Consider the following 14,331-nt stretch of genomic DNA (forward strand, 5'->3'; position numbering starts at 1 on the left):
TATGTACCACGGGCGAAGCCGGGGCGGACCGCTAGTCTATAATATAAAAATGAATCGCAAAATGTGTTGGTAAGCGCATAACTCGAGAACAACAGAACCAATTTCGTTAATTCTTTTTTTATTACATTTCTTGGAGTACGAGGATGGTTCTTATGGAGAGAAAACGTAAAAATGTACCACGGGCGAAGCCGGGGCGGGCCGCTAGTAACTATTAAAAATACCCTAATACATGTTCATTTAGAACTATTGGCATAACGTTCAAAGCGTCCAGCTAGCCAAGGAATGTACCTATTATGATGTAATATGTAATTTCTGCCATCCAATTAAGTTGATTGCATCGTTCTCACTAAGTGCCAGCTATTTACTCTGTCAAACACCGTGGAATATACAATAGCGGTTATGTATTGTGTTTTGTTCGCTAATCTCTAGAGTAATGTGAGTTGTTTGTTTTATATACGATTTTTAGCTAAGTGTGCGTGTCATTTGCGAATGTAGATGTGGCATGGCTAATTTGGATGTTCTTGGTGGCTTTATGCGTTAATGAGATGTGTTTATTACAAATATTGTATTTAATTTGTAGTTCAATTCGAGTATGTAATTTATTGTAAAATACTTATGTGCTTAAATCTTAGTACTTTTTATCATAGAGTTAAATATAAGGAAAGGTTATACTAATAATACCTATGTGAAAATCTACCTGTCAGTCTGTTACGATTCCACGAATGAACACAGTACAGATTTGCATTGAAGTTTGGGATGAACTAATTTAGCGGGTAAAACCGTGAGGCACATTTCTATGCAGTTCAAAAAATCTGGGTTATCTTTAATGTATATTTTTTTTATTTACTCGTAGTAAGCCTTTACATTGTATTCTTTCATAAATAATTTGCAATTATTAATTATTAAATTTTGTAAATATTTTACAGATTTATTTTATACGCGGTTGAACACTTTTAACTAGGGCATTCTGTGGTTTTATGGACCCACAGCTAGTTATATTTCCTGCTCTAACGAGTTGAAACTAGCTACAAAATACTCGTTTATTTCTATCTAGGTATACGCTTTATAGTTAGTATTAAAAGTAATGAATTGTAAGATTTAATTAGTTTATTTTTTTCATGATGTTTTTGGACAAAATACTGTACTTGTTAAAAAACAATTTAATTGCATATTTCCATGGAAAGTTGCTGGATATTTTTTAGCCCAGGGGTCCTGGGTTCGATTCACGGTAGAAACGAAGAGAAAAAACGACGTGTGGCACTCGGGGACTGCCGCGGTAAAGCTATTGCATGCTATGCCTAATGCCTTCAAGCCACACCTCCGCCCGTCGGAGTGGGGAGCGTGAGGTTTTTTCGTTACGGAATTTCTCGATTCGGTCCCCGCGCTCAAGGCCCGCGATAGAAGCTATGCAATAGCTTAAAAAAGGTCTCGGTCTGGTAGGACACAGAAAGCTGATCACCTACTTGTCCCTAAAGAAAATCGATTAGTGAAACATGTATAATGCATCTTGCCCCTTACCCCACTAGGGGACATGGGACTTCACTCAATTGCGTTATGTGTAGGACGTAATACATCATCAACACTATAACGCGAAAATAAAAATCTAAAAGATGAATAGAATATTTTACGAGATGAATATAAATTTCACGAAGCCTCAAGATTACTTTAAGGGCCTAAGATATTTCGTCTTAGTTCCTCATAATTCGCTTAAGGACTCTTAGCGTTATACTAGCCTGCCTTCAACTAAGCCATTTAACAATTTCCTCTGTAATAAGAAAATCAACATGATTTTTGTGACATAAATGCTTTATCACAAACAAACCTAATTTGGATATTAAGATAATGTCCCTGATAGCATATATTTAACACTTTTGGATGTGTATTTCCGAATAATTTTAACTGACAGATAATCTGGTACTATCGATTTATGGTGGAACTGGATTAATATCAGTTTTAAACATCATTAATTTACCATTAAAAATCTACGGTGAACAACAATATTCATTTTTAACACGTTGTATCTCTGACGTGGGGTAGTTCGCGTGGGCCGAGACAGGCACCAAGTATAGGTAACTAAAAAGTGTATATTGTAGCATGCGAAGCGTTTTCGAAACGATACGAAAACTAGCCGTTCGTTACTTCCAAGAACTTAAAGCTATGGAAACGTTGCATAAACAACAACAACGAATAGCCTGTATTTTGTTATTTTTTTATTCGTACATCGTTTTTAAATAAGTTAAACAAACACACGCATAGACTTCTTCTAAGAAATAATAACTTTTAGGTATAAAGGAAATCGACCTTTCCCATATAAAAATATAGCAAAGAACCTAGCCTATTTCTTGTAATTTTTCCCACTGAATAAATATATCTAAGCACCAGCTAAACAGACATGAACATAAGTTTCCAAGAACTAAATGCGGTGCTTTTAAAGACCTCAAAACTAACTGGGAACTCGAAACAAATGGCATGCATTTGTGAGTGTAGTTTATTTAAGTCGAAGATTAAGCGGTGACGGACAAACAGCGCCGCGAACTTTCGTCGTTTGTCACTGTTCTTGGACACGTTTAATAGAATTGAAGTTACTTTTTATATTGGTCGGGTAATGTATTGAACCTTTGTAGAGGTTAACATGTTTGTCTAGGAACGTTTTAACTGCACCTTTAGTGTTCTACGGCATAAAAAATAGTTTTATTTGATAAAAAAAAAACTGTCTCAAAATTCAGGACAGGATTGGAATTTTTAGAAAGGATAAAATAGAAAATTTATTCTTCGATTAAGTAAATTATTTTTCTGTTGCTACATTATGTTATTATATTTCTTTTTTTGTTTTATTTCAGATCTTCATACACGGGTATCGAGTACCTACAAGAAAGCAATAAATTCAAGACAAATATAACTTGCATAACAATATGAAGATAGCAGAGGAACAAAACAATCCTCAAACCAACTACATACAAAACCCTGTAAGAAATATGTATTCATGAATTCATAGTGTCAAAATAAATCTCCATAAAGCAGGTTGTCCTACAATAGAAGACACAGTGCATCCCTGCACCTGAACTTAAGTAAATATAAGGTGACATTTCTCAAGCATTTCATACGAAAACCAAAAGAACGAGTTAAGCACACATACCGAGTGCTCTTGAGACGTTTTCCCGTATTTTAATTTTATTTTGTATCACGTGTGGTTTGGTTGAGATCCTGTTAATGTTGTCTATGTTAAAACTGTCTGAGAATAGTAATTCAATTTTTTAAGCTATTGCATAGCTTCTATCGCGGGCCTTGAGCGCGGGGACCGAATCGAGAAATTCCGTAACGAAAAAACCTCACGCTCCCCACTCCGACGGGCTCGGAGGTGTGGCTTGAAGGCATGCTATGCAATAGCTTTACCGCGGCAGTCCCCGAGTGCCACACGTTTTTTTTTATTTCTAGGTAATGGTCACAAGGAAAGTCAAAATGCAACAATGACTAAAAACTTTTTAGTCATTGTTGCGATCGCGATCTTATAATTTTACTTTTTAGTAAAAAGTAAAAATATAAGATCGCGTCATGGCAATACTGTCACGTCATGGAGTAAGGCGACGATTTTGGATCTTGCCAAAGAAGTTTCACTTCTGAAATGTGTGTTCGACACACATGCTCTTTTTTCTAGTTACGTTTTAACTTAATGAAGTGTTAGCGTATTCATAATTATTCGGTAGGTACTGTGTGTATAAAAACATTTACTCAACACGAGAGTTGACCTTTAACAAAGCATCGATTAAAATTGATTAATTCTCTGAATTATTTCAATATCTTTAATTAACGGGTCTTTCCAGTTTCAATGAAAAGTAACACCAATCATTATAAAATCGTTTCTCAAGTCAAGTGCTTTCGATAAATTAGAGCAATATAATTTTGAAGCGTAATTAATAACGTCCAATAACGATCCATCGTACAAAGTAATTTCATTAAATCACGAGAAAACGGTTAAGATCTTGTGAAAAAGATTGACAACTTTTTGAATTTGGAATCATAATTTTTTTTAATATCTTGTGAAAAGATTGACAAGTTTTTGAATTTGGAATGATAACTTTTTTTTAAATGTTTACTTGTTTTTTTTTATAGTTGAGTGGGCTAATAATTTTTTAATGGTAAGTGAATGTCACCGGCCGTATGCTACGGAGCTTTGACCTCTGAAGTTGTGTTGCTATATTTTATTTATCCAATTAATTTAATTTTGTTTTTGATATTATTACATCTCACATCATTTGTAATTCATCTGAGTATTTTATTATGAAAATACTTAGAACGGGTAATTATTCTGTTCAATTATTTAATGGCACATAAAAATCATAAAATAGAATTAATTCATCAGATGGCTATTTTAATCTTGTACTCTATCTTTAGGTATTCTTTATCCAGATTTTTATTTTAAACGAATTATTGAAACATCTATACATCATAAGCGTCACGTTAAAAGCCCGTCATATTCAATAAACGATCATGTAAAAGGGTATTCGTGTAGCGAGATATAAACATAAATGGCCGCTAATGGTTGTTAATGAAATGAAAAAACTCTCTGTGATTGATTAACTAGAGTGTCAAATTTTAACAAATGTCTTGATGATGACGTCAATTAGTCCATTGAACAGTGTGTTGCGTTTCCTCCACTTCAATCCATAAAATAATAAAATTGCATCCTTTGAGACTTTAAAATTTATAATTTTAATGGACTACTCACTAAATAAATAATACCTACTGCATTTACATACAATATACATACATCTAATACCAAATAAAATAAAAAAAATGGGAAATAGACATTTAAGTAGATAATAGAAAATCGTTCTTCTTCTTCTCTTAGAATAGAGAATTATATGTGTCCGTATGTATACTGGCATAAGCAGCCGTATAAAATAAATTTGTATGTTAGGGGGTTGCTCAGTTTGACCAGATGTTACAAGGGGGAGAGACGAAGAAAACGTTATGTTCGTAGCTCATTAAAACGCATCCGGAATTTGTAATGATGTCTATATATTTTTGTGATGTAATATTAAAAAGAAGTGTTCAAAGACTGAGAGGTATATAATATATCCCATTCATTTCTCTCCGGAGAAATTATATGTCACATCTCAAATCTCAATCCTAATAGTTTCAAATTAAAACTTTATCGTATCAAACTTAACAGTACCATGGACGAATATAATCTAGTGAATATAATATAATATATTATATTCGTCCATGACAGTACTCATAATAAATTATAAATTATCAATATAAAGATTGTATTGTCAATAAATATATTATATACTGTAAAACATTTAACCACAAAACAAATTCAATTAACATTAGCTTTTTGGTACACAAATACATTTCGTGAAACTCCATTCATATCGTGATAGTATTATAACTCCACAGTTCATATCCGCACACAAGTGGAGCGAAAGTTTTATTAAAATAATATAATACTCGGGGTATAGTTTATTTGTAGTATTCACTCGGAGTTGTAAATGTATCTAATAATTTAATTCGTAGGTACTATGTATATTGTATATTTTACTAGCTGTGCTCTGCGGTTTTTCCCGCATTGCTCCGCTCCTAGCCTTCCTCGATAAATGGGCTATCTAACACTGAAAGAATTTTTGAAATCCGACCAGTAGTTCCTGAGATTTCCTGAAATTTGGCACACCTATAAGATTTGGATTAGCATATAGGATAGTTTTTAAGAAATAAATCCTACGGGAACAGAACTGCGGGTTTTCCTTTAACTACGCGGGCAAAGCTGCGGGCGGAAAGCTAATATCTAAATTGTCCTTCCGTATGAAAACCCAAAAACGTCTATTCAATAAAACAAAAACGAAATATACATATTATAACCATATAATCAAGGCATACATTAAAATATAAAAGAGTTAGCAAACTAAATTGTTTGAGTTAATAAGACCCTCTCAGCGGTCGTAAATTGGCTTAACGTGCACGCGCGGATAATTTTGTTACTGTTTTTAGTGAAACCTATATTGTTGCTCACTATCCTATGTAACGGCATATCCTCTCTAGTTTATTAGACATAATTCAATAAACATACATTAGTTTTGGCGAAGATGAAAGGTCGTAATTGAGCTCTTTAATAATTCATTATGGTTTCTCTTAGATCTTGATATATGTTAGATATGCATGAAGTTAATGCTTCATAATAGTATAATGGGTCAACTGACATTATAGGTACTTATTTTACAGTAAGGATACACTGTTTATGTTTTTATTTTATGAAATTTTACGTACTCAGTAAGAATGGAAACTCTTTATTTGGCATAAAATTATTTTGCCGATATCTGCACAAAAAAGACTATAATCTTAAAAAACTAAAATACTAATATATTTGTTAGTTGACTCATTACACCTACTAACAACGTATCCAAAAAAATACAAATTAATTTTAAATAAGGAAAGAAATTGAATGTGGATATTTTTCTTTAAAAATGATGTTAAGTAAGTATAGAAAACAATTTGAAAGAAAGCGCAAAGTTGATTTGTGACTTACTTCATTTCAACCGAAAAGGTTTTCTTAGTTTCTAAGCATTCAACTCATTCTAGGACAAAGACAAATTCTATCTTTGATAATAAATTTTCTCGTACTGCAATCGGTCGGTAATAGAATTTCTACGGAATTTATCGTTCCACTCTAGACAAGAAAACAATCATAATTTAGTATCGATCATGGGAATGAAAGGTCCGTGAAACATTTTGTCCGTCCGTCCCACGTCCGTCCAAACATTTTGACAGAAACCACAGATGAAACTAAAATTTAATGCAAAATATAGATAAACGTTGTTATGTCTTTTTCTTGTCTTTAGGGGGATGAAAAATATGAAAAAATAATGCACACAAAATTTCATGAAAACGCTCCAGCAGTTTTGGAGGAATTTAACTACAAGCACCGTGACACTAGAATCACTACATAGTATAAAACAAAGTCGCTTTCTCTGTCCCTATGTCCCTATGTATGATTAAATTTTTAAAACTACGCAACAGATTTAGATGCGGTTTTTTTTAATGAATAGAGTGATTCAAGAAGAAGGTTTAAGTGTATAATTTACTTATTAGGTTTTAGACAAAGTGGGCGAAGCCGCAGGCGGAAAGCTAGTTTTATATATAAGATAATAAATTAATATTTATACGCATTTAATTTTCCATTTTTAAAGTCGTTTACGTTTCATATATTATTTAACTGTATAATTGCTTCACTGCCGTATAATAGAATAATCTAGAAATAAAAGTAGCTGCGATTACCGCGAGAATTGAGCATCAAATTATACAAGTTTAAAACTAAAATTCAGTTTTAATTTCATATCGCCGTGGATTTTCAGCAGTAATCGTTGCACTTGATTTATTTGTGACAAACTTTGTAAATAACTTTTTGCCGGCAATTAAATTTCAAAGTTCTGTTGAAATAAAAGGAACAGGAATAAAGGTTCTGTTGAATAAAGGTTCTGTTGAATAAAGGTTCTGTTGTTGAATTTGTAGGTTAAATTAAAAGTTATTATTAGCTGCATATAATTGTTGTTTTGGGCTTCTACAACTGTTTGACGAGATAATGGTAATGCTTTTTATTACAGAGATCTTTTTTATAAGATAATTTTTAACATGTTTACTGGTTTCTTTGTTTCAATTGCATCTTGGGCTTATACGAGGTCTTCATATTTTGTTAAACAGCTTGACTTTTCATAATATTCTTATGACCATATCTATACATATAATAAATCTGTAGAAGGGTCAATTCTGTATATTGAAAATATTGAAAATATAAATAACAGGGGGTGTTACTGGATCGATACCAAACCCAAATATGTGATTAAAAAAATTTTGTCTGTCTGGCCTAGCCGTATTTGGGTTCAATAGATAGGTACATTTATAAGATGTCATTGTCAGAGTTACTCAAAATGGGGAAATAAACCATCCACGCGAAGACCGACTTCCGCGCGGACGGAGTCGCGGGCGGAAGCTAGTTTTTAACATAAAAACATGTTTTTTTTCCAATAGTTACGATCTTTTGTCCAAGCTTGACTTTTCATAATATTCTGAAGACCATATTTTTAACATAAAAACATGTTTAGATCCTGAAATACTTTTTTTTATTCTTTATTCATTAAAATTTATCGAACGTTACGTGAATTCGATCGCAATTAACTTTTGACAAATCCAAGATGGCCGACGGGATTTTATGTGTATAGTTACATGATGAGTCGGCCCTTGTAGATGTATCGTGTTTATCCCAATTATACACAAGCGTAATGAATCCCCGGGGGCGAAAATCTCATATTGTCAGAGAAACCTTTGTTTTTGTTTATGGCTTCGTGTTTGAGACGAAAGAGCAATGTTTCTGTTTGTGGTTATATAATTATAGGAAAGTTTGCGTTAAATTTATTTTAAATTCGTGTTTAATTAGGATTGTTAAGGACGACGATAAAATTCTCGGCTTTTCTCAATACTTAGATAGAAAACCTACAGTTTTATTGGTAGGTAAATCGATTTCTATGGTTATGTGCCGCTATTATCCAGTTGTATAAAAATATTATAATTTTTAGTTATCTTCACCACTAATCGAATTTAGGATTTTCGGGACTTCATTTGATACCCAGTACCCACTCTACAATAAGGCCAAGATGGCGACGCACTGTGGACGCCCTCAGCCCCACATATTGGACATATTATTAAGTAAGTCTACCATAAAGATGAATGTTGCAAGTTTGATAATAGTTATGTGTTACCCAATATAAGTTTAAATGATTATAACAATTGCAAGAAATGTCATAGGTAATATTGTAATAATCTTTAGTATAGGTATTATATTGGTGTAGTATTATATTGTCTGCGATGTAGGTAAAGGTATTCGATTGATACACAGAATAAGGAAGCGCAAAATTGTGACAATTTTTTTAACGACGCATTAATTTTTTATTCGTGTTTTCGAACGAAAACAATGTAAATTTATGGATATATCAGAAAGGAAGTAATTCGGAATGATATCGACGCTGAACAATCAACTGTTTTGTTATTTGGTAGCTTATAAATTTATGGCCCTGTGATTTGAAGAGCCTTTGATATTGTGGCATAAATTCCACCTTATTTGGAGCAATTGGGTCAATTTTGAAGCCCTCTTGAAATTATACAAATGTAAAAATACCATAGAAATTGTTTGATATCATCAGGCATTTTGATTGAATTCTGGAATAAATATGAGTGCATAAAATATACTTTGAGTAAGTGCTTATTAATACTTAAAACGACTTTTTATAAAAATACTGTATACTATATATTTTTATAAAAATACAGATAAACAAAAACTATAAACAATTACTTCGATGTATACAGTGCATAATTACCATCAAAGGGGATATTATAATGTTAAGGGTCATTTAGCAAGCTTGAGTGTGGTACAGTTTAGCATAATACTAAATGAGGGTCCAGTTAAATTTATTAAACGACAAAAGATAAGAAAAGAAAGGAAAAAAGATCACAATGTGGATAAATGTACCCTTTCTGGGATAAGTGATTTAGCCGACAAATAAATTACTTCCTGCGCGACAAAATTTAATTTTGAACGTAAATTACGTCTCTTTTATTTTCGCTTGGACCTTTATTAATTTTATATTTTTCATTGCATCCGAGATAAATGTAAAAATTAGATTTTTTGGCACAATTGTGTTTATTAGCTAGCAATATTAAAATGGCTTCAAAAGTACAATGCCACATATATGTGGCATATATAATATCTCTATCTCTTGTTAGAAAATGTATAACCAAAAACCTCTAGATACGGCTACACAACATTTTATAATTTTATTTATACATTCGTTAGGTCTGAGAATAGATCTACGCTTGCCAGATCAGTTAGAATATAAAGTTGAAGGTTTAAACTATACGGTATTTAAAAAATATGACAAATCTAATATATAAAAATCAATGCCACTTTTCGTTGTAATTCCATAACTCGAGAACGGCTGAACCGATTTCGATAATTCTTTTTTTATTATATTCCTTGAAGTACGAGGATGGTTCTTATGTAGAGAAAACGTTAATATGTACCACGGGCGAAGCCGGGGCGGACCGCTAGTATCACATAACTTTTAATTAACAAAAAGTTGTCGTGAAAATCTAAAAACACCTAAAACTAAATTTATTTCACGTAACGAGAAACTAGTTCACTTAAAATGTGCAACTCCAAATAAAACTGTATCAAATTAAATAAGTTTAAACCCGAATGAATTATAAGCAGATTCGTATAATCCTAAATATTTTATTAAAAAGTAAAATAACGTGTCCTGTTATAATAATATACATCTGAGCTTTTAGTCTATTTGTTTATCTGTCTATGGCTACAAAATACATAAATTGTACTGCATACAGCTCATTTTAAGATTGATAGATAAGTTCAGTAGCAAAATAATTATTGTCGTACTTGCTGCTTGCTCTTGCTCTTGTTCAAAAAATGATTTTTTAAATGATGCTAAATTTTAAGCTAGAATTGCAGATAATATTGTACTTAACTTATCTTTTAATTTTATGAATCAAAATAAATAGCTAATTTATTTTCTTTATTTTAAGTGATTATTAATAAAAAGTATGTACTATAATAATTTGTCTTGTACTCGTGCCTTTAAAACACCAAAACTTAATTACTAGAAGCATGTGAAGAATTTAATATAGGTGGTAACGTGCTCATACGTTCCAATTACGCGAAAATCTTTTTATATCCATACTTGTGCAAATCCGTATATTCAATACGAATAAATGAAAAATTTTACGATTAAAAAAAACAAGTACTGACTACTGAGTGAAGTAGATATGAAGTATGGGGCTTAAATTTTTTACTTATGCAAATTATTGAATGGAGTTTTTGTTGTTACAAGAGGAATAATATCAGTTGTATTACTAGTACCTATTATATTATCTATGGTCATTCTATTGTTGTATTATGTATTGATTCGGTAGTGCAGTGGTAAGTATATTACACCAAAGAGCGTAGGTTCGAACTTCGATGGAGACTAATGAAAAAAGAGAGCGCGTGTGCCGAGCACATAATTTGTCAAAAGTGAAACTTCTTTGGCAGGATTCTATACCAAAATCGTCGCCTTACTCCATGACGCGACCTTGAAATTTTACTCTCAACGCGCCTAAATAAATTTCACTTCAAAATGCATTGGTCTAGCAGGTTAAAAATGATCATAAATGAAATTTTGAAGCAGATGTAATTTGCATACGGTACTTCAAAAAAAGCTTGCTTTGAAAAAGTTAGATATAGAATTGATCTACACTATATCCCACCAGAGGTCATGAGCATTACTTCAGTAAAAGTAACTTTTTTTCTATTTTTTTATTTCTAAAATAGGTAAAACAAACATATGCCCAAAATATGCAGCCAAATGCAAATTATATGAAAACACGAGGAAAGTAAACACGGCTGTTTGATATTCGTGTTTTAGAGGGCCATTAAAAAGCAGTAAAGGGGCGAAGGCTTCATTAAGTCCCGTCAGAGTGGCCGCGACGTGACGGGAATATCGTGGCAACGGTATGGAAACGGTTCCAAACTGGTATGGTATGGTATGGAAACGATTTTTGAAAGATACATGAAACGATATTTTGGAATAAATCTATGAGGGGATCTCAATCTCAAGAAAAAGATTAAACATAAAAAACGTCTTATTTTTCTAAAATATTTTTATGCACATTATTATGATTGATACATTTTTTTAAACTTCGTACCGTCTATGTTTTATAATTGTTGTCCTTTAGTCCTCTATAACTTTACATATATTTTAATGGAAGTATTCCTATTTTTTGTTTTTTTTTTGTCACTTCAAATAAACATTTCACATATTTGTCCATAACTGTCTTATCAATATTACTATTATTTACGAAGTAACTATTCTCTAATCTGTGCTATTATGTTACATCAAAACACCGATCTGAACATCCAATAAAGTATGGGTAATCAAATCTTATAATATTGCTTACAAAGGATCGCACATCCAGATAGGGTCGCTTGAAGTTTGCAATATGACAAGCGTAATTGAGAAAAATTACGTCGACGCCCGCACGTCGCCGTGACGTTAGCGTGACTAACAAATTTCAAAATCACGTTATAGAAGTAAAACTTCTTTAGACCAAGGTCAAAAAAAAATTGACCTTGAAAAGAAGACCTTGAAGCCCATGAGGCCATGAGGCCCATGACGCCCATGTCACTTTGGCCTCCTAATAACTACCTTCAGCTACAAAAATCTCACCAATAAATCACATCATTGCGATGTGAAAGATAGACAAACACACACTTTCATATTATTTATTATATTAGTAAAGATAAGTATTATAAAAAGTAAAATAAGTAGTTAAAAACCTATTAATAACATCTCTAAATCATATCTCATAACTGTGTTGCGAAATCTTCTAAACAATAGATTGTACTATTCATTTGGTCCAGTCGCCATTTTTCATAAATCTCTTTGTGTTTGCCCAGTCTGATAAATACGAAAAAGTACGGATAATTCGTTTTCCATTTGATTCAAAGAACTGTGTTCATTTATTTCTATTTCATGCAAATATTGAACGTTGGAAGCAATAAGTGTTTTTTTGTGTTCACAATTTGTAATTAAAATACGAAAATTCTAATGTTTTCTTGTTAGTTTATACGTAAGTTAAGAAAAGTAGATTTGCTCAATTGTAGATACAATTTAAAAAAAAAGTATTTATATTATTGTAAATATTATAGAATACATAGCATTCAAAATTGAAAAAAAAAACTTTTTTAATCAAAGCATCCCTTTCTTATATAAAAATTGATAGATTGATTTTACTTACCACAAGCTGTGCAATTTACTTATTCAGCCGAGATGCTACTGTTATGCCTTCATTTCGGTACGCGCCCATATGCGACACTGAAAAGATTTTAAAGCTCTGTATAGAGCTACGAAGATTTAGACAGAACGATTATTTACTCAGTCTTTTTTCTATCTTACTAAATTGATACAATTTTGACAATGTATTTAGTCAGCTTGTGTATATTAGCTTCGAACGTTCTGTGTTATATTCATGAAGAATTTTGAAGAATGTATGATACATAATAATATTAATTCGTGTCATTAAATACGATTTTTGTTGATGCTCTGTTCTGAATTTGACTCAAAGTGTGAACAATCCGCACCAGGCGTTATTAGAAATCATCAATTTAATAACTAATAACACAATCATGACGATCATATTTCATCAAAATAAATACCATTCAGATGACTTATTTGTTATAATTTATCTTTGCACAAAAGTAATTAACGTGTGAAGACAATCTCAAAAAGAAGCCTTTTTCAATCTACTTACCTACCATAAAGCTACCCATCTCTTTCCCTCACTGCCTCGTCTATACCTTCCTATATCTCGGTATTAAATCGAGCGCGGTTTTCAAAGGCAATATTGCGACTTTGTGGGGCATTTATTAAACGTCCAGGTGCACCGAATATTAAAACCTTACAGCGCGTTTTATGTTGCGTCTACAGCGATCGATCTGGCTTTCATACATCAAGGGCTTTTTCAATGTCCAAGATGGTATCCTACTTTAAAAAGAACTTTGTATGTATCTTTGTTGCCTATATTAAAAATAAATATATAGGATTTTTATGAAATTTTGTATGCAGGTAGGTTATAGTCAGGATAATCTGCTGCATCGCATCGGGCTGCATCCTATCCGGGTACTACCGACTACGTGAGTATAGCCGCGGGCTCCAGCTAGTCTTTCTCTTCTAATATTATAAGGCTTAAGGGTCGGTTTAGTTGGTTGTTAATCTAAAAAACTATCTGTGTATAGCTGTGTTAATTATTATCCATTCAATTACCAAATTCATTCTTCTTATTAACCAAATTAAAATATCATCATCAGAGCTCAATAATTATTCGTACAGTAAACTTAGACTTCTGATGGTGATATATTATGATATCTAATATTTAATTCATATAATATGTCCTCTGTCCTCTAAAGTTAAAACTAAGAAATGTTCTTGATTAATCGTCAGATTCTAAAGTAGGGCATAAACTCCAACTAAGTGACACGTTGCCTTGTCAACCCTTGTCTTATGAATACATACTACCAATCATACTGCATTTACTTTACCGGAAAAATTATTATTTATAATATTTCAATCGAATTAATTATTTAGTCCCAATTGAAAATTCGCAAAACATGACAATTTATAAAAAAGCACCTAGAATCACAGATTGTTGTTAGAATTCTTTGCGATCAAGTAAATATAGAACCGTATCGAATCGTAAACATGCTAATCTCATAACTGTCTAAAGAAAAAT

The 14,331-nt window shown here is 32.1% G+C and overlaps 1 protein-coding gene across 1 annotated transcript in view; it reads left to right on the forward strand.

The window, feature by feature from the left end:
• The first annotated feature begins 2,857 nt into the window (after window positions 1-2,857).
• Window positions 2,858-14,331, forward strand: part of LOC123697603 (calphotin-like) — a 67,079-nt gene continuing 55,605 nt past the window's right edge. Inside the window, exon 1 of the mRNA XM_045644149.1 lies at window positions 2,858-2,966. Coding sequence (XP_045500105.1) covers window positions 2,913-2,966 — 54 coding nt within the window. The 5' untranslated portion in view covers window positions 2,858-2,912. The remainder of the gene's footprint in view (window positions 2,967-14,331) is intronic.

This window comes from Colias croceus, chromosome 1, assembly GCF_905220415.1.
Source record: "Colias croceus chromosome 1, ilColCroc2.1".
Taxonomy (NCBI): domain Eukaryota; kingdom Metazoa; phylum Arthropoda; class Insecta; order Lepidoptera; family Pieridae; genus Colias; species Colias croceus.